This window comes from Phaethon aethereus (assembly GCF_964289735.1).
Source record: "Phaethon aethereus genome assembly, chromosome: 4".
Taxonomy (NCBI): domain Eukaryota; kingdom Metazoa; phylum Chordata; class Aves; order Phaethontiformes; family Phaethontidae; genus Phaethon; species Phaethon aethereus.
The window spans coordinates 56650413-56672472 of NC_138578.1; the positions used below are offsets into that span (position 1 = coordinate 56650413).

At 39.0% G+C, this 22060-nt stretch overlaps 1 protein-coding gene across 1 annotated transcript in view; it reads left to right on the forward strand.

Moving 5' to 3' along the window:
* Positions 1 to 309: 309 nt before the first annotated feature.
* The window catches only part of GABRA2 (gamma-aminobutyric acid type A receptor subunit alpha2), a gene marked incomplete at its 3' end in the record, with an annotated part of 59201 nt that continues 37450 nt past the window's right edge, over positions 310 to 22060 (forward strand). The window contains exons 1-2 of the mRNA XM_081999160.1: positions 310 to 1263; positions 3843 to 3958. Coding sequence (XP_081855286.1) covers positions 1193 to 1263; positions 3843 to 3958 — 187 coding nt within the window. The 5' untranslated portion in view covers positions 310 to 1192. The remainder of the gene's footprint in view (positions 1264 to 3842; positions 3959 to 22060) is intronic.

Here is a 22060-nt window from a genome sequence, read left to right on the forward strand (position 1 = left end):
GGGTTGCGCCCAGTCGCGCGCGCACTTGCAGGAGGTGACAGAGAGGCTGAGACGGGCCACGGGAAATGCGGTTTCTGGCTCTGGGGGGCGGCTTCTCGCCCGCTTCGCCGCTCGCGCGCCGGCGAAGTCACCGCGCCCGCCCGCCCGCTCCGCGCCGGCGGTGAGGCCGGGGCCGCCGTTCGGCCGGCTGACTCGCATCTCACGGGCACTCCGCCTCCGCCCCCGCCGGGCAGCCCCGCGCCCGCGGAGCCGGCACGCGCGCCCCCGCCCGCCTCCGCGCACCGGCACGCGCGCTGCCCGCCGCCCCCCGCGCGCCCAGGCACGCGCGCGCGCCCGCCGCTCGGGAAGCAGCTCCGTCCCGGCCGCGCTCGCCGCCGCCGCCCCGCGCTCCCCGCCGCCTCCTGCCCCGCTCGCCGTCGGCGACCTCCCTGCCCCCCCTCCCCGCCCCGGCCGCCCGCTGGTCCCAGGTAGGGTCCCCGGGGGTCCCCGCCCGCCGCGGGCAGCGCGGGCCGGCGGCGTCGCCCCCGGCGGCCGCGGCGTGGTTCCCCACGGCCGTGGGCAGCGCCTGCCCGTGGCGGGGCTCTGCTGCCGTCCGCAACTTGTCGCCCTGCGGGGGCTGCCCGCCCCACGCCCCCCGCGGCGGCGGCTGTCGCCGGCGTTTTGCCGAGCAGCTGTCAAACGTGTTGGGCGCCCGGCGGCGGCGGGGGCGGCTCGCCCGCGGTCCCCGCACCGAGCCCCCGCGAATGGCATGACTTCCCTCCCCCTCCCCCCCCCCGCCCCCGCCGCCCGCCCGCCCGCCCCCCCCGGCTGCGGTGTGCCGTGGTGAGGCGAGGAATGGTTAAACCCCGGTCTTTTTATACATACGTTTTTTGATTTTTTTTTTTTTCCCTTTTGTTCCTTTTCGTCTTGGGGCGCTCAGCTTACGGAAAAGGGAAGCATCTGATGCGTCTGCTCGCATGCCACTTTTGATCATACGTTGCCTCTTTGCACAGAGCAGGATCGTTGGGAAAGATGGAGATACAATAAGTTGCTAGTAGTGAAAAGTGCTGCAGAAATCCGGTGGTTTCCTTTCTCCACTGAAGTGACATATTTTTCCTCGGGTTAAGTTGAAAGCACTGCTTGGCGGAGATTGACTGTAGCTGAAAGTGGGTTTGTGTTTTTCTTGCACGGTTAGGTTTTGCGAAGAGCAGCGATGAAGAGGAAGCTGGCACTCTCCAAGATGCAGTTGGTTCTTCTCGTTTTATTGGTGTGGCTACCAACAAGGTGAGAGGATGTTTAATTTTGTTGTTCAGCTCAAACATGCCTGTTACGATCTGCTGAGGGTACGCTTGTGTGGGAGGTTATAAAAGTATACTATGTAGTAATGTAATAAAAAGATCTTAGCTGTTTGAATGCAGTATTACATAGTTTCCAGAGCAAATGCAGCAGGAGAAGGTAGTCTAGGGACCATATGAGCCTAATCTCTTCTCCTTAAACAGTTTGTGAATTGATGCTTTATTTCACCATTTAAAAAAATAATTCCTTTAAATGCCTTATTGGATCTTAAAGATTTATTGGAGTTACTGTATCACTGTGATTCTGTACCATACAGAACAGTTAAGATGGAGAAATAGATTTTCATGAAGTCAGATAGCAAATCAGTGTCTCTAAAATAATGCTCACATATTTTTTAATACAGGCATGCCTTTTTTTTTTTTTTGGCCTTTTTTTGGTTAGCATAACAGAATTCAAAATAATACTTAAGCTTTAAACCTCTAGGTGGAGATAGCATACAACTTCACAATCATATAAAATAAAAAAAAATAGCCTCATTTATTAATCAACTTTTCTCATGTCATTTAAAGTTCTCCATTTCTAAAGTGACAGCATAAGAGCAAGTGATTTTAATCATGTAATAGTTTTGTGTTGCCCACAGTCCCTAAACATGCAATTAATTTAATTAACCCAGCTTAATTGTAGTTTGTAAGTTCAGTTTACTTGCTTTGGTTATGACTGCAGTAGGTCGTGCCCTAATAAGGTAAGGGTTGTAAGCTACATAATGCAACTTCCCTATGATTTAAAAAGTCTGCATTTATTTTTGCCTATTTCCTGGTGAAAAAAATGTTTCCTGAAACTATGTTTCCTGTTTCACTTTATGCCTAACTATGGTGCAGTATTAGTTGAGTCACAGTGGGCCAGATTCTGCAAACCCTACTCAAGTGAGTAATCTCACTGACGTCAGAGGGACTACATGTGTAATTAAGGAGTTTACGCCCGAGTAAAGTTTGCAGGATTCGACCCTAATTTGATAGAATTGTGTGATCTAATTTTTTAGTGTTATCTTGACTTAAAAAAACTGTTACATCTCAAAAAGAAGCTTAAAAAATGCAGAGGCTTACAGCACAGGAATGCATTTTTAATATAAAAAATGAACCATCTGGTAATTATAATTAAGAAAAAACTCACACGTCAGTAAAATCACACATGACATTTTGGTATGTGCTTTATGAGTTATATGATTTTGGTCGATTCTATGGTTTGTGTAATGGAAAGCACAGACTGCAATGATTTACATTTAAATACTTCCTCCATGCTGTTGAATTGGGGACCAACATAAAGACCTGTCTCTAATAATTTTATAGCTTGCTTTAAAGAAAATGTCACCCAAACCTACTTTCGGTTTGGAGGAGGAAGAAAACATGCTCGTTTTTATGGCATAATTAGTCATTCAGAACGTCTTGATCGGTAGTTCATTTAGAGATGATAAACACCCAAACATTTCGAGTTAAAAATTTAGATGGCTGAAAAAAGTATAAATGATAATGCATGTGGCATATGATGCTTTACTTCCTGGATACTAATATTCTGGTATTAAGTAGGTAAGACTGATGACCTCATGCATTTCACATGCATAGTACTTAAAATTGTTGGCACAGTTAACATTTTGCATGCGTAAGGCTTTCTTGCATGGGAATGTTTCCCTAGTGCAACAAACCCTTTGGTCTGGGTGCCCGGGTATCCGGGAGGACTGTTTGGCACCGCAGCTGGCTGGGCAGCAGATCCATGTTCCAGCCCCTAGTGTTTTCCACAGAGGTATGACCCATAAAGGCTGTAACATCTCTTTCTTCATCGGGGAAGTTTGAAACCATCGATAATCTATAGATTCTTCTTGACATTTCATTTATGAATTTTTTCTGCCCAACTTTTATAAGGTTTGTCTGCACCTAGTGGAGCATCAGATGGTGCTTTTTGTAACAAAACAGCATTTTAGAAACATGAAGGCTATCCTGCAGCTTGCTAGTCAGCATCGTTGTTCCCACCCACCGACTGCTGACATCAGAGGACTCCCTGAGCATGATCGCTGGAGTTTTCCCTCATGTTAGTTCTTCTGGCCATGTACGTTACATGACCATTGGGTGGAAGCATATCCACAGGATTTATCCAGAGTATACTTAGGTGAAGACAGATAGGATAGAGCCAGGAGGAGACAGTTTTGTGTGAGGGAACCCGGGTTTGTCAGTCCGGGAGTGACGTGCCATCGAGGCCCGGGAAGCTCTTTCAGGCTTTTGCACCTGCACAGCCAAATTGTTAGTGGAGCTTGAGGTAGCACTCACGGTGCTGCAGTGTTGACTAGAAGTAGAGGCTACTGGAAAATGACTACCTGGAAATGTTAAATAGTATACCATTGACTCTTATGTATTTGAATGTGTTGTGTATAAATTGTGTATTCGTTCTACTCTTAACTACACCCTTCCTGTTAGCCGGCAGTGAGTTAAATATTCAAGGCTGGCCTGCAAAAACTGCGTGTTGAGTGTACATCAAAACATACCTAGCACTCTCTAAAATGTAAAATGTCCATTTAGATCAGTGCTGGCTGACTCCCTGGAAGACGAAGCTAAGAATAACATCACCATCTTTACAAGAATTCTAGACAGACTTCTGGATGGTTATGATAATCGCCTCAGACCTGGATTAGGAGGTAATAAAAACAATTAAAGATTGATTTTAAAAAATCAGTTTTAATGTTCAGATTTTATGCAGTGATATTCTTCCTTCAGGGTTTTTTCCTTTCCTGACAACTGGTATGTATCTTGATAAATTATTTATAACTCTATATTCACCCAGCTGAATCATTTGAAGTTTGAGGAAGATAACATCTATGAATGGAAAGGAGGCACTTTCACACATTTATCTTAAGTAAAAAGAAAAAAAAAAACCCTGGTGATTTAACATAGTAAAACAGAATGAGAACAAAAATAGCATCTAAAGCTGTTATTCCAGTCAGGGAATTTTGGTTGAGCGAGGAATGCAGGCTTGATTCCCTGCAATGCGATGAGTGTATGTTTTCAGAAATCTGCACAAGTGTTTTGTGTGCCGTGTGTAAACTCTACATTTGAGATTCATTCCTCGTCCCAGTAAATTCAACGTATTTTTGACTTCCTTGGAATTAGGTTTTCACTGGTAATTAGCGTTTTGTTTCTGGGTACCCTGCATGTATTTGGGCATTTGAAAAAAGAAGAAAAAAAGGGAATATTGGAGGACAGAGGTCACTGCACTCTTGTGCCATGACTGTCAGTTATTTTTCAAAATGTCAGCTCACATTTTCATTTTAAAGCTGCATGCCAGGTCATGTAAGTATGTAAGCAAGAAATTTAAATAATTTGTTTGGTGTTGGAAGTATTACTGTGCAAAAAGATCTCTGTTATGGGGAGGGGCAGGATGTTCTGTTTTTGATACAATTTTATCTACTATTATTGTTTATCTGCTATTTATACTATCTAACACAAACATTTATGTATCTAATGTAACACTGTTACTATTATTATTCTTCATAATGGTTTTGTAATTGTAATTTTCAACCTGGAGACTGTTTCAGCTTGCTAAAACTAATTCTAGTGCAAAATTCCTGGGAGCCATTCCTGTTCCTGTTGATTTCAGTAAGATCAGGCCCAAAGCTAGAGACCTGCTCTACCTTCCATGGAAATTACTCTAACAACTCTGATCAAACTAGGAACCGGTTAAAGCGCTCAGTTTTTAGCCAACACTCTTCCATTCTGACCTGTGGCTCTGCTGCTGTTCTGGTTCTGGAGAATCCTGACTTGCATCTGACTGACACAGCATAAAGCGGGAGCTGGCGCTGGCTGGCAACAGCTTTCTCGTTATATATTAATCCTAAGCTGGGATATCTTTTCATTTCCATTGCTGGCCTCTGTACAGCGGAGACTTGTGAAATATAAAATATTTAAGGACTTTTTTCATTTAGATGATCCATAAAATGAGACACACAGCACTGTTGATGTGAGAATTTATATAGTGATGTTTTACATGTAGATTTGATTTCTTTGCTAAATACCTGAACTCAAGAATTTAGACATTGTATAAACATACAATGCCTTGCAGATGACTTGCAGAAACATTTCATATCACAAAGCTTGTGTTTAATTGGCAGGGCTTTTAAAATAATGTTTTTTATTAGAAAAAGAATGAAAAATTGTTTTCTTGTTTACAAAAAGAAACGTGCCATTTAATGACAGGAGTTTGCAGTTCCTTCGCATATGAGGTATTCTTTTTAAAATTTATATTGTTGACAACATGACTTTTAAAAATTATTTTTCTAATGGATTTTTATTTTAGATTTTCCATTAAATCTACTTCAAAATACCTTCCTCTTTTTCTTTGCTAAGCTTCCTAGGTAATTAAAATATACTTTGGGAGCATAAAAATTAAAGAATTAACATCTGTTTGGTATTGGCATACATGGCAATCAACCCATGCAGAACATGTGTGGAATGAAACTGTGTCATGCATATTAAACCGTGATGATTCATGATGCATAAATGTTAATCCGCAAGAATACTTGAGTTGTGGATGGATGGATTCTTATTATTTAAAAGAACACTTGTAAAAGCCAGTTGTGATAATCCATGATATGAAATATAACAAACAATGCTTTTCTACATAATGCTTAGTAATTATGGAGTTTCATATTTCAGGAATTTTGTAGCATTTTATTTCTTTTTCTCTATTAACCTGTACTCTGAAAAGAAAAATGGAAATCATTGATCTTTTTTTTAAACACTATGTGCCTAGTGAGTCTTGATAGTTTCTAAAAGTGTTTTTGCATAGACTACTGCATTTTGATCATGCCACATGTCATTAATTTAATATACTAGTCTGAGTTCTGTTCCACTTGCATTTATATGGATCTGAAATAATTCAGTTGAAACCAGTAGAGCATATACTTTGGCATAGCAGCTTGCATTATCCTGACTGAGATCACAATCTGGCCTAACATGCTACAACAGGAATAGTCCGGGGTCTGAGACGGATTCTTTTAAAGTCTCTGAAAGCAAGAGTTTTTCACCAGCCCACTCCCACCTGTTGTGGAAGACATTTTCAGAGATGTCTTACAGCAAAAATTCAGCTTAAAGAAGTCTTAATCTCAAAAATATTTGTAATAATGGAAAGCGTTTTCTCAACACTGGCATTTTAGCTAGTTATTGACCAACAAAATGGAAACGTATAGGCTCCTTCAAAGACTGTATATAAATTCAACTCAGTAATTGTCTGTTTGGGAATTCGTTCTTGAATTTGGGGATAGCTGTATAATTAATTTTAATTTTTGTTGTGAGTGCTTGCAGTATGTAACTTGATGCTTTACCGATACATCAATACACTGCAGAACTGGGTGCTATTTTCTATAGCCTAAGGCAGCTTTAACTTTTACTGGTGATGCAGCTCTGTCCCCATGGCTGTTGGCTATCGGCTGTCCTAGTAGCTGGGATCCTTGAATGATGTATGAACACTATAGTGATGCAATAGCCTGCAAAATGGATGTGGGCAGGCAAAAGAAGACACTGTACTGTCCCCTGAAGCCAGAGACATCTCATATGACTTAGATAATACCCTGACCTGCTGTGTTGATATGGATAGGCATGAGGGTATTCAAGGGGAGATAAATTTTTCTCTGTACTCATTTTATGCTACGCACAAGATTGCATGAACTTTCAGTTCTGACATGAACTATTTTACCCAAGCATTCCATGACATTTCTCTTTAAATATAAGAATAAATTACAAGTTTGGTTTCAAAACAAATTCCCTATGTCATTAGCACTAATTCGTATGAAATACAGCCATGCAAATGACAAGTCATGACGAGTTTGATTGTTTAAGATTTTCTTCAGAATCATGAAGGTATTTTCTTTTATTTGTTTGCTGTAATGTTTGCAAGACACTTAGGGTAGCACTTTTCCATAAATCCTTTGATTTTTATTAGCATATAGAAAAGGAAATTCCCAAAGCAAAGGTCACTAAAACTAAGCAAGGGACCAAAAGAGAAATCAGATCTTCAGATAATGAGACAACAGAATGGTGAAGCTGAGATACAGTTGCGTTCAAACCTGGAAGTGATTGAATTATCTGTCACCTCTGTCTGCTTTCCTCTACCCCATGGACAGACATGATTAAAGGAAAAAGCAACATAGATTAAGGCAATCTCCTCTTTTAATATGTTGATGTTCTTGTGTATTAGGTGTATCAGCAAAAAAACCATACGTATTTTGCCAAAATGGTAGCTTCTTTTTAAAGATGAAAAAGAGGAAGGAAGGGAGAAGGCATGGAGATGGTGCTAGGATTTTACTATCATGTTGGATACTTCAGTAGTCTTACCATCTCCATAAGCTATTCAAGCCTGCATTGCTTTCTTCATGTTTGAAATTGGGCATTTCCAGCACTTATAGAACTTCTGTCTGTTCTACTCTCCAAAATTTATAAAATATCATTGAATACAAGACTTAGAAAATACAAAATTTAGATCTTGAAAAAAACTACAAAGGGAAGTTTCAAGGACAGAGAACTGGACTTCATAGCCTGAAGGACAGATTTTCAACTGCCATATTGACATTGAAAAGAGCTATGCAAATTTATACAAATTGAGGATCTTTCCACGAACTGTGGTCAGTCCCATCAGCTTCAGGAATGGTATTCTCATTGTAACCAAAGAGGTGAATGTTGGTTATTAAAAAAAACAGAGGAAGACCAGACAGTAGGTAGGTGAAAACAAAATGCCACTGTGGTTCCATTTTGAAGGATCCATCTCTCCTGCAAGGTGACTTTCAGATGTTCTGATTGCTTTAAACAAGAATCTCCATTGCATTTCACTTATATCTATACCAAAACATTTTTTTTCACAAAATTTTGTAAATAAATTGAGCAGAAAAACCAAAGAGAACTGAGAAGGAATATTGATGATTATTGCTATCGGAGAGATAGCGAGCACTTGTGGGTATGATCACTGATCTTTGCAGCACTGGATATATCATTGCATAGAATTGGTGTAGTAACGTACAGTATCAGACTCTGTGATTAAAAGTTGTATCATGTTCTCACCAATATGAGCTAAAGGGGAAAAAACATTTTTTCACAGAAAACTCTTGTGTTTTTTTTTCTCCCTCAGATCAGTAGAGCTATATATATGTGTGTGTGTGTGTTTATCAGAGAGTTGTATGTCTTTAGTTGCCAGGAAACAAGGCCATGATCATATGCTGATAATCTGGAATATGTTAAACATAGGGCAGTATATTTATATATCTCTGTGATTCAGAGTTTTTAATTGTTTCTTTTTTTTGTAGCTGTAGCAGTCCCCTAGCTGGGCATTCAAAACTTAGGGGTGTTTGTCAGTCTCACCACACTTAATACACATTCAGAGTATCCTAAAAGAAGGTCCTTCGACTATTTTTGCTCCAGAATGCTACAGGAAAGCTTTCACCACTGTTTTTAAAGGAAAAAGTGCAGTTTCCCTGCCTAGTTGTGGTTGCTTCCTTAGCCTTTCTCTGCTCCAGTTTCACCTTTTGGAAATGGTAATGTCTCTCTGCCAGTGCTAGTGCAGAGCAGTTCAGAGCAGCACTTGCGTTTTCTGAAAGCCCGCTATCTATGTAGTTATGCTGGGATTCAAAAGAGGAAACTGCTGTGTGCTCTTTCTTGGGAATACCTGTGAGGGTCACATGGAATCTGGCCATAATATTGCTTTCAGAGTCGTCGGTGAGAAACTCATTAATTTAAGTTAGAGTTGTGGATAATGTATATTGGCAAAAAATATTCCTTGTGAAAAGTGGAAAAGCAACAGGGAGAAGAATATGAAAATATCAGTTAATTAGTTATACAGGGCATGCAGATGGTGCTAAAATCCAAGAACAGAACTAACTCTGTAGCTATAAGCATTCTAGGCAATGAACCAGTAGGAAAGTGGAAGGGTAAAAAATTCTCAGAAACTGTTGTGACACTGAAGAACAAACCAGGAAAAATGATGTAGGACAGGATAGTGGCTGAGGAGCTAAACGAAGCTTATTTATTTATTTATTGAAAGTCTGTGGATAAATCAACAATGAAGATATAAAATAAAATTAATGTTACAGCTGTCCAGAGTATGGCCATCGGGAGAAGTGTTGCGCTGTGCAAGGTGGCAAAATGCTATGCTTCACAACAGTTAACAAAAATCTAGGAGCTTTACAGTAAAGTTCATATGCCTATAAAGGAGCTTGTCTGGGAGGATCTCGCAGTTCACTGAACATGTATATTCGGTTCTTTCTTTCTTTCTTTTTTTTTTTTTTTTCCCCCCCTGGCAAAGTATCAGCATTTGCTTCTAAGGCTAGAACTACTGCCGATGACGCCAAGGCTGAATTAAGGCTTTGCTTACTTTTATCTTAGCTACAAGGAAGACGTGTAAGCAGATACTGCAGGTTTCTGTGGAGCTTATTTGAGCTCATTGTAAATGATGGTTTAATTTTTCAGCCAGATTTGATGGGCTAAGGCAAACATCGCCTTTTTTCAGTGGTACATTTATTCTGGGTTATTTAGAAACTGGTTGAAATGCAGTGGCCTTGCTGATATTCAAGGTATTATATTGTTGACTGCTTCCCACTAAGACCTCTTACCATGTTATATAAATCTTGCAACGAGTTTGCTATCTAAAATACAGAGCTGCTTCTCGCTCAGGCTGACTAGTTTTAATAGCAAAGTACCAAAGGACTGCTATATTATAGTTCTAAAATTTTTATTAGCCTTGTGAAATGATACAATTTGGGTAATGCCACCTGAATTGGAAATATAATTATTATTTAAGTGGTCTAACTCTGAAACGTTTTCAGAAATATTTAAGTGCATTAGAAATTCATCAAGGATATCTTTGGGGGATTTTAATGGATTTCATGGATTTTTAGTAGTGGATTTTAACAAGCAAAAAGTGAATTTAAAGTGTAGAAATCAATGTATATGTTGCTTACAATGAAAAAAAGTTAGTCATCCTGTAGCAACAAAGACACATTCTGTAATACAAAACTCATAGTATTCTGGGTTACACCAAAAGGTGTGCTTATAAACAGCACCAGGGAAATCCTTTAATGTTTGCTGCTATGATGTAGCCATGGAATACTCATATATTCTTTGTACAGGAGACACACAGAAAATTATGCTTCAAATCTTTTCTTTAATAAGCTATACCAAAGAAAGAGTGCTAACTAAAGAATGTAAGAAGGAAGCTATAGACATCTCTTATTCAATTGTATAATAACCTCTGCTCTTATTTAATTGTATAAATCGTACTGTTCCAGTATTTAAAGGGTGGCTATGAAGAAGATGGAGACTCTCTTTTTACAAGGAGTCACATGGAAAAGACGAGGGGTAATGGGTACAAGTTAATCCTGGGGACATTCTGACTGGACACAAGAGGAAAATTTTTCACAGTGAGAACAATCAGCCATTGGAATAATCTCCCCAGGGAAGTGGTGGATTCTCCAACATCGGACACTTTCAAGATTTGGCTAGACAGGGTGTGGGGCCATCTTGTCTAGACTGAGCTTTTGCCAAGAAAGATTGGACCAGATGATCTTTGAGGTCCCTTCCAACCTGGTGTTCTATGATTGATGGTTCTAAAGGTATTAAGAAAGTTTTGGTGAAGAACTATTAAACTAGCAGTCAATAAAAGCATTGTCACTCTTTGAATTTTTAGTTTTAGATATATAAGATCCAGTCAGTATTTGGGATACACTGTTCTTCACAAAGCTTGAAAAATGGACCTTAGGAATATGTTTGATTTAAGAAAAAATGGTAGTTACATCCTACTGTGGTATGAGTAGTCATCACTGTTTTAGCGATGTAGATTCCTGCTCATGTGACAACAACCAATATTTAAGGAAATAGCCATGCATAACTTTCTTTTAAGACAAATCATTGGCAAGTTTTTGACATTCTATTTTCAATGGAAACTAAAAACTTGGGATTAAATGGACATGCAGAATTCCTTCAGCTTCTTTGTGTAGAAAAGGTTGGGGTTTTTAAACCCTAGTTCTTGCAGCCTGTAATGGCATATATGTATTTAAATACATTTCCTGTATTTTAGCACCCTATAAATAAGAACTGCCATGAGAGACACCTCTTACTATGCATTTATATTCTGCATAGCACAAAAGGCTTCTACTCCATTCAAGGCCTGATTGTGGTAAAAACAATGTAACAATACTATATTTATTTATGAGACATAATCTAAAATGAAAAAAAAAAAACCCACTACTTTTTTTTCCTCTCCTTAACTTTACTAGGCAAGCTCAGAACTATTAGGCCAATGGTGGTGATTTTCAACACAGTCGCAGAGGTTGCTCAGAGAAGTGCTGGCGTCTCCATCTTTGTGGAGACAGTCAAAATTTGACAGAATATGACCTGGGCAACCTGATCTGTCTTCAGGACATCTGTCTTTGTACCTTCAAAAAGTCTTTTTAAAATTGAAGTATTCTAAGATTCTGTGACTTACAACCAGAAAGACATTGAAATAATGGCTGAAGTTTTCCGTCTTCATTGGCTGCTGTGAAAAAATTAATTTTAGAATGTGAGTTCTGGAAGATACAGTTGAATAAAAACACGTGTAGATGAAAGGTTTAGGCTGCCTATGGACAGCAGAATGCATGGTGTTGTACAACTCTTGAGCTTAATATTCATCAACAATCTACTGTGATGAATAGAAGATTTAGGGTAAATGGGAAAGGTCTGGAAAAATGCAGAGGACATATCCTTTTTTGTGGTCTTTACCTAGGATTTTCTAACATTCAGCAAAAGCTGGGGCTTGGCTAGTAGACAAAAAGGTACTCTAGTGACATTTTCCCACTATCATCATGACCTGGGGTCCTGAAAAAGGGTTAAATATGGGAAAAGACAGTATTTTAAAGGAGAGGCACTGTATTTCATGAATCGTTCCCAGTTTACTTTGTCATCATTAGTTGGGCAATGAATTGAAAAGCTGCTGTGTACCCTAGAGCTCAACACCTCCTCAGGAAGGACCCAGGAACCTTTAAACCCTGCCCTTCTGAAATGTTCTGACTGCAAAAAGTCTTCCTTTTTTCTTCTTCTGTTTTCATAGTTGCCTTTTCCCTTTCTAAATACCTATTTCATACCTTCTTCTAGAAAATGCCCTCTTCTTTTACCAAAATTCCGTTAATTTATTTCACTCCATCTAGATATAGCTTTCCCCAGATCCAAACCAGACATGCCATGTAGATGAAGCTGTTTAATTTTGCCCCCTTTTTTTTTGTGGTATGAAACCCAGACTTGCCTTACCTTCCTCCCAGGTACAGTCACCTACATCCAGCTGCCTGAAAGATTTCCTGTCTAATGAAACTGGATTGGAGAGGTTGAGAATGATGTGAAGGCAGCCTCCTGGGTAGGTAGAAAGCAAAGATCCTTCTCTACTCACAGATTGTATGGCTTTCCTTTTGTGCCAGTACAATTTTGTTGGTGTTGTTGAGTGGTCTGAGATAGATCTGGTGCTTCTGGCAGAATTCCTGACTACATATTCCTGCTTCTGTTTTCTTGGAGTGCCACCATTTTGTGACCATTATTAACAATAACCTTTCCAATGCACAATGTAGTGTGTCCAATTTTTAGAATTAGGAGTGTGGAGAGAGAGAGAGGTATTTCATCAACAAGGATCATGCAGAAGGACATTATAATTGCTTGTACATTAACACTGCATCTGCTTTTTTTTTACGGTGTTTTGGTCTGTATTAATTGTTGGTACTAGTAGCTCTTATTAGTGGCTACTATTAGTATCTAACAGTACCTTCCAAAGACTCGAAGCAACAGATACGAAGTGGAACATAACACTGGTTTTCAATAACCTAGCATTAGGGTAATACAAGACAAGGTGAAAAAACACTGTGAGCAAGAAACAGGGGAAAGGGCAGGAAAGCAGGACAAAAGAAATGGAGAGTGAAGATAAAATTCTGATAGTAAACACTGGCCAATTTTAAACAACTGGCCGATAAAGTCAGCTGATTGATAGTTTTTTTCAAATACCCTTTGGAAACTTGAAAGTAGAATAAAGTAAGCAGTTGTATCGTTATGGTATATGCATGTATTTAAATTTCTGACGTTAATGTTTTTCAACGAGTCATCTGTCTCTGAAAGCAGCTATAGAGGATATATCAGATAATGTTTTGTGTTGCTGTACAATTCACTAGCCTGCTAAATTAAAGCATAAGCAGAAGATTTTGAATTAATACTGTCAAAAGTTTAATAAATTTTAATGATAAGAATCAAAACACTTTAATATGCCAAGGTTAATCTCGAAACACAGTTTTATGTCTGTTTTTTCAGGTTAATGCTTGAATTAAATTAATCACAAACTAAAGGAAGTTTGTTTACCACTGTCATCCTAATAATAGTTTGCTTTATATTGCAGAGTCAGTCAGCACTAGTTTTCTGAAATAGTCTGTACATCGGGAAGGTATGATTCTGTTAACCTTCTGGAAGTGATGTTGCTATTTGGGAACCATTTGTGTGATTACTTCGTAGCACATAGCTCTTGATTTACATTCCGTAATTCCTTGCCATATGTTGAGGGCTATTTAATAATTAAAGCAGTTAACTTTGTGAAAGCAGTATAAATCAATTTCCCTCTTACCTGGGATTACTGTGCACATCGGAGGACATGAAACATTTTAGTAAAGATGTATAGCTGCAGTCAGAGATTGGATTCAGTTGCATCTGACCAAATTACATTTACTTTTTAGGTCCATACATACATATCTGGTCCCGCACATGCATTTTTTGTTGAACCAGTAGAGATCATGCGTCCTAATCAGCAATTTGTTTGGGAAAAACATGGATGCCCCATGTTCCATCTACCTAATCTGTGTTTTTTACAAACTATGAGTTAAGTATCTTGTAATCTTGTAATGTTAAAACTAATAGAATTGATTGCAATCCAAACTCAGTGCCGTGGACCAGTGACCTTCACTATGTTCTGACACATATAGTTCAATAAGAGTCAGTTAAAAACTGATGTATGCTGTAAAACCTGCATGTCCATTATATGTACATCATGGCTTTTCTCACAGCAGTGACACTGAAAATGTATCAGATGACTCAAACTACTTTGAAAAAGGGAAGACTTTTATATTTAAGTAAATACAAAAGGTACATGAGGGTGAAGTACCTGGGAGGTATCCACTATTGGTGATGAAACAGATCCATGTCTCCAAGCTCCAGTACAGTGGTCTGTTTTACAGGTCACATAATTTCTACCATAGGATTGACCTGAGTGGAGAGGTTTATACAGAAGATATATTCCCTGGAGAGATGACTTCCAAACAAGTTGCTTTTTGAAACTCCTAAGTTCTTTTAAAGTGTTTAAAGACTGCTTGTGTTTGTGATCTTTCCTGTGAATGTAGTTTCCTGGAGTTACCTATCTGTGTTTAAAACCTCTTTCTGTTTTAATTTAAAAAATTGCATCTTCTTGATCCCTTAAATACCTGAATGTCAGAAAAGTAATGTATCTTCTGACTGAAAGATTGCCCTGTGGCTAGAAGTTGAGCTCTTGGTCTCCATTGCTTGGTCCTGATTCTGTCATCCAAGAGAGGTAATTGTCTTCCAATACATCCCCTGCTTTTTCTTTCTTGTATCCATTCTCAGTTGTCCTAAGATATTAGGTTCTTCGGATCACTTCTGTCAGGAGAATGGGAGTTCTTAGAGCCATCCTTTTCCATTCTTTCAAGTGTGTGAGCCTTTTGGCACAACACCAGAAGACAGAAAGGGAATGGAGGGGGAAGGAGAGTCTGCATTTATCTTTAAGAATTTATAAGTGGGATGAAGGGACAATTCCTGCCCTGAATACACCAATCTAATGTTCTAGATACTTCCTTCTGACTGAAAACCTAAAGGCTACTGTAGATGCCTTTTTGTTCTCATTATTTGAAGTAATTTATATTTTTCACAATTTATAGACTCATTGAATGAGGAATGATAGTCCCTCTGAATGAGAAGAGGCTGACGAGCAGTTGTAGTGTGGAGTATACAAATGAGGAAAAACAGAAGTCTGAACCTTAGATTCAGTGCTGTGTTGATAAAAACCCTCTGCCATCATGAGTGCATGCCGTGACATTTTCACGGACTGTCCTTACAAGTGTTCGTAGTGTTAATTGAGTACCAAACAGTGAACTTCTTTCTACTAGATCTTTAAATGTGAACTTGGGACTGCGTTGCCTCATGCTGTTTCTGAATAAAAGTGAAAATATTTCATCGTGGAAAAATAAATAATTAAATAAAGATGAGAAGGGAGAAATATAAATGGCTGTTGTTTGAGATAAGGGAATGGTCACATCCTTAATAATGCCTTTCCATCTGCTGAGTGCTAAAAGCTGTCAGAGGATTCTTTATTTTTTTACCAGGCATTTTGACTTTAGTTGACCATAAAAAGAATGAACAGATAATCTTGTTTGCTACTGCCTAATATGCTGGTTTTTTAAATAAACAATTGTTTAAAAATAATATTCTGTGGTAGATACTGTCTGCATTTTCACAAAGCCATAGTATCTGCTTAGAGGAATACGTACTTTAAGAAACTGGATTCTAATTAAACTCACATTAGGCATCATTTCAAAGAAAAAAATGCTGGTTTGTATTTTCTGCCTGTAAAAAAAACTGTTAATTAATATTAAAAGTAGATTCTTGACCCAAATATATAGCTTTTCCACATATAGAAGCCTGATGGGTTCTGAAAGCCAGAGGGGAATTCTCTTGTCACAGGCAACCATAAAAGACAAATTTGAGGCTGCTTAATCCAAGCTCTGGGAGCATCCTGGGAGTATGTCTTAGAGGAGATTCTGGGAAACACTGCTGTGTGTAAAGTAGCTTGGAGACATTCAAGTGACTCAGCCGTGGGACTTTTGAGTGCTACAGTACACTTCTTGTAGGCACTTTACACAGCCTTAAAGACCTTTTTTTTTATTATTAACTAGATAACAGAAGAGTAACTGACAATTCTGTAACATGTTAAAATGAGATTTTAAAAAAGATTGCCCCATTACTGTCCATGTTATTTTTTTCTCATTTGGAGGCTACTTGCTTAAGTTGGGTCAAGCCATGAACTCATTGTTTGTCAGGACTCCTGTTTAGCAAGAAGCTTATTATCCATGACCATGGGTTGTCCTGACAAATAAAAATATGTTAGGAATCAAAAAAAAAAAAGGCAGCTTAGCAGCCAGTCTGATTTCTGCTGTGTCTGAAAACCCCTACCTGTACTCCTCCTTTCCCTGCATTTCAGCAACCGTGGGGATCAGGGAATTGTAAAGAAAAAGTGCCTACCTGCCCTTATGCTCTCTGGGTATTTAGGGTGTTAACATACACATGACCTCCAGCTGATTTTAGTAAGTCCATGCTCGCTTTTTTGAGAATATTAGTCTAGATAAAAATTAATTTCCTGTACTTCATAGTTATTTCACTTGGCTTAAAATAGGAACTGCTGGCTGGTTTGATGGAAGGATTAGAATGCTGTCTAGTTTTTTTGAGAGTGTGTCACAATCTTCTGAAATGCTATTACAGAATTTCATACAGAGTTACCTATTAAAATATATTCAAGTTTCCTGCTGCAAAAAATGCATTCAGAGTGCCCGCTAATACACAGCTCTATTAAATAAAGTCCCTACCTTTTTCTAGCGTTGATTCCTGCCATGTTTGAATGCAAAGTACAAGGCTAGCAAAAGATAAAAGAATTGTAGCTCCATTTTTAATGACTGTACGATCCAGGACTGTAGTAAGCAGGCACTATACATGGGCAGTAAAATGAATCTGTCTGAAAGGATCGTAATTTTCAATGATTTCTTAATTCTGTTGATCTCTAGAGGATCTCCATCAGCTTTTAGAACTTGGGAACATGTGAATTTCATACTTTGCTCTGATAGCAGCAAGTCTGGGGAAGATGCTGACCTGTGGTGACAATGTTTGCATCAGAACAAGCGAGACTGTTCTTCCAGAGCTTCATCCTGGTTTCTGTCAGCTCTGGGGTTCCAACTCTTTTTGTCATGGCTGACCGCAGAGACAGACATTCTCCAAAGGCTTCCTCTGAAGTCATCCATCACCAGGGGAAGACTTTTTCACTGACTTCAGGGCGCTCTGGCATGCTACCCAAATCTTCATTAAATAATTAACAAGGGTAATAAGCACTGTGACAGTCTGTTTTAGCTTAGAAAAAGCACCCAAAGGCTGAAATCCTGTATGTATTATGTATGTATTATCACACTTCCTTGGTCACTCCAGTGTGAGTTCTGTGGCCATTTCATATGTCCTTGGTGGGGAAGGACTTTGACCTCTGATGCTTTTCCAGGAAATTATGAGAATTTGGGTTTTTTTGATGTTTGGAGTGGGGGAAAGTACTGAAGGAGAGCTGCCTCTCATAACTTGTACTTTCACTGGCAAATTGGCATGCTACCAGCATAAGCCAAACTGGCTCCTGAAATCTAACCTGGAGAAAATCTAGGCTGAGTGATCTTGCTTAGAAAAGCACCTGGGAGGCCCAGGTAAGAGGAGATGAACAAGCAAATACACTAGCAACTAAAATCAAGTAAGTCAGGAGCTATGGTGCAATAAAGGCATATCTTAAGAAGTCCAAACTTGGCCACTTCATGACTGTAAAGAGAAACTTGAAGCGGATGCTTTTTTAAAATGATACTGCTCTTATGGGGAGGTGTGTTTTGGAGTACAGGAGGGGTTGGCAGAGTGAGTGTATCAAATGGGATGATTTATAAATGCTGTGACTTGGAATAAAGCACAGTGATTAAACCTGAAATTAGCCTAGAAGGGTAAAGCAGAATTTGACAGGGTGTTCCATGACTCTAAGTAGCGAGGTCATAAAATTCAAACATAAAAAAAGAGAAAGACTTCTGAATATAAGTTTCTAAAATCTGAAAAAAATTCGGTAATTGTTCTGCCTTACCTGCCTGTTATGGTTTCCTATCTAATAGCACAAGCCTCTAAGCAGATTAGATGGAAATATGATTGCATGGGAATAAAAACTTTGCCATCCCTACTTGTGTGATGACACCAATTCAGGTTGGTCCAAATAGTTACTGCTCCACTTTATCAAAGTCTGCTCTCTTCCATTTCCAGACTTGTTTGAGTGTTCGTGTTCTCTTTGTCTTCCCCTGTCTCATTCTTTAGAGAGTGTTGGGGCATTCTGGTTCATTTTAGCTTTATCATGTTCATCCAGTTTATCTAAACATTGCAGTAGTCAATTTATTACTCAGCCTGGTTATTATATACATCCTGATGGAAGCTGTAGTGTCTAAGGGTATAAGGTTTAGTGCTGATGTTTTATTTTTCATTTGAATGTCATGTCATTTTGGTTTGCTGGCAAATGTGTTGTGTGTTAGCTAAGTTCATTTTACCTTAACCCTTTAAGTAACCCCTCTCAGTAAGATCACATTTCTTCCAGCCAAACTCAACTATGTTTTCACTTTCGTGCTTATGTTGAACATTTTGTGCAACTCCAACTAAAAATGACTCACATTTGTTGTTTATTTTAGAGCTGGATGCTTTTTTATTCTTCAATTTTTTTTTTTTTTTGGGTGTGTGAGAGTGTAATGAAAAGGGAACAGATTGAAACTTGGTGGATTTCATGATAGTCTGTCTTTATGGGAACAGACTTCATATTACCCATGTGTTTAGATTGCCCTTTCCAATGATTTCATTCAGTCCTTGTTCTTATTTTCTATATTTTGTTTCTCCCTACATAAATTTTAACATCAAGACTACTGTTTATAATTACTCAATTGTCTCAAATGTCTATACAAACAAAGCATCCATGTTATATTAATATCTTTACAATGAACCTGTAAATTGGAGGAATGATCTGTTTAAAATATAGGAAAAAATCGAGAAAGATGTCTAGATAGTTAATTGCTGTCTTAATCACTTGGCAGTTGATACCTCTGAGACAATTGTCAAAATGTTGCTTGAGGTGCCAAAAGTCTATGAGATTCAACAGTAATGACCGAGAGAATCTACATTTCTCATTTTCCCCATGCAAAGAACCAATTAAGTTATGCACTTCTGCGTTGCTGCGAAATCTCTCTCATGTTTAACTACCAGCAGGATTCAAGCTAGACACTGGTTGATTGGTTGGCTTGATGTGATACGGGCTACACCAGTCAGTACAGTAGCCTTCTCATCAAGGATGAAGCGCATTCTAGCTTAAACATCTTATTTATTCTCTACCTGATTTGGAAAAGGGATCTGAATCCATTTCCAACTCTGTTAACTGGATACAGGCCTTTTGATCATTCTGTGAGAGTGGTTTCTTCCACTAGAGATGTTTCACTGTGTGTAAAATACCTCCATAGGTAGCAGAGCATGGACTGAGACTGATGATTTGTACTGCTGGACTGCAGAGCCATTCACAATCGTTGGCCAGTCAGACCCATACAGACTGAGGGCCGAGATTTGGCAGTGCCTACTTCTCAGGACCCCGTGTTGAGTGGCATTGATTGCTTCGAACATCCAGGTCTCCTGTGTGGAGCATGGGGAAAGCTAGGCATGTTGGCACACCTCAGAAATGGTGTGGGCATAGCTTTCACTGTCTGCAAAAGCAGCTCATAAAGCCAATAGACGGAGTGGGGATCTGTTAAGTTAACTGATTAAAAAATGCTGAAGAGAGGCATGCAGCTGAAGCCTTTTCTTACCAATGCAGGTGAAACATCCAAGTTTGGGTGGGGAAACATTAGCAGTCTCCACTTCATCTGTTCACAGTGGCGTGCCCCCTCTAGAGTTCACGCCTCCTTTCCTGAAAAGAGCCATGAGAGTAGCTGGTAGCCTGGGATGGTGGAAACTTGTGGGAGAGAGAGTGCACCTCTTGTCAAGTGCATGCTGTGATTTAAAGCAGAGACATGAACTCAAGTTGCTGTGTCAGGGTCTGCCTTGACTACAAAGGTGAGTTTTTTAAGCTAGGGCATGCTTCCTCAGTTTTTGGAAGGAATTGTTCTGCTTTGTGTAAATAATTAGATATTGAGCAGAGACTTCAATTTATGTGCTACATCCCATGAGTACTGCTGGGCTGTGGAATCAGTCTTTTGCTTGTTTTCCTGCTTTCTCTCTCAAAGTCTTTCTGGCCCAGTAAATTTGTAATTATTTATAGTTTGAGGAACTTGCTGGGACTTGGTTGAGAGCCAGTTCTTTAAGCTGCTTGGCAGCATCAGGATATTTTTGCCTTAAGGTGGAAATATAAGCAGCCAAGGAATTTTAGGTACTGACAGTGTTAGACAGGAATTTGGGACTAAAGGGGATTCAGACAAATAGAAGTGCAATATTTAGTTATTATGATCTGGACCACAGAGACATTCAGATTAACTTTTATTGATTTAAATGGAAGGATGGAGATTAAATAACTTTCTGGAGCTTGTCCAATATACTTCAAGGGATAATTGGGCACCAAAATCAGTCTTTAGTCCTACCCTTGAGTGACTTTCTTAAACTTGTGTAGGAAGCCTATAATAAAGGTAAAACTGCACCTCAAATGTCACTTGTATCCAAGGCTCTTCATTCATAGGACCCTTTGGAAATATGTTTAATTTTGTTACCTGAAGTAATAAGGTTTGCAAATGAAAGGTCCCTTGGTAGAGACAGAGAAGAAAAAGTAGTAAAGATAATGTTTGCGTATGTGATCTGCATTCTTTTCATTTTGATTGAGAGTTAAACCACAAATCTGTCATATGCATATGAAAATTATCTTAGTAACGTGTAAATGTATCACTCAGCACAGAGAGAACTTAATTTTCTGTTTGCTAGCTGGAAACAGTGCTTTTACAGATTGCACCAGTGTCTTTTACATATAGGACAAATCTGAGTAATTACCCTACTGTGGAGATGTATCACATTATTTGAGTTGCAGATATGCCTTTCATATATTCATTTCATATGCCTTTCAATATACATTTCATTCTGTGCATAATTTGTGGGTAACCTATGCCTAAAAAAGACCTTGACTTGGCTGAAAAAACATCTGAAAATGTTTTCCCAAGTAATAATTTTTTGCTACAGAAGAAAAGGATGTTGCCAGTTAAGCTAAACATTTTTCCAGGTTCATGTATGTTTTCTTAATGGTCAAAAAGTCTCACTCATCTCTAAAGATACACCTACTTTTAACTGAAGTTTTGAATTATAGTAAATTCTCACTCAAGTTGGTATTTTCCTGTTATTTTGGACCTGCTATATTCAATTTCAGAATAACAAATACTACTTTTCTGAAATAAAAAAGCCCAATTCAGGAACGGGCTTATATACAGGACATTCAGTTAGTCTAAATGACTAATGGTATTTGTTTCAGGAGTATGGTATTGCTTTCCAGGGTTGCCCAACTTCATGAGTAGGCCTTTGGAGGGTCTCTGGTAGTCTTTACATGGAGTTGGCTATTTAGTATACGATATAATGTCTGTTAATAGATACAAGCTCTTCAGAGGGAAATCAGCTGGGGTCTGTTAGCCTACTGTCGGTTAATTCCTGTAACTTTCGCAGAATATTTTCTCCAGAATATATTCTCGTTTCAGTCAACACCATGAGAAATCAAGTACAGCACCTGGTTCAGGTCTCATTTACACCAAAGTGAATCAAGAGAGGAACTGTTAACAGTTAACACTTACAGGTATTGTTAGGTCTTACTGGTAAGCTTACTCTACATATGCTTCGTTAAAGATGGAGATTTGAAAGAGAAGTTTACTTACGGCTCATATTAAAAATTGTCTTGCAGATATATCAAGGATAGAGTG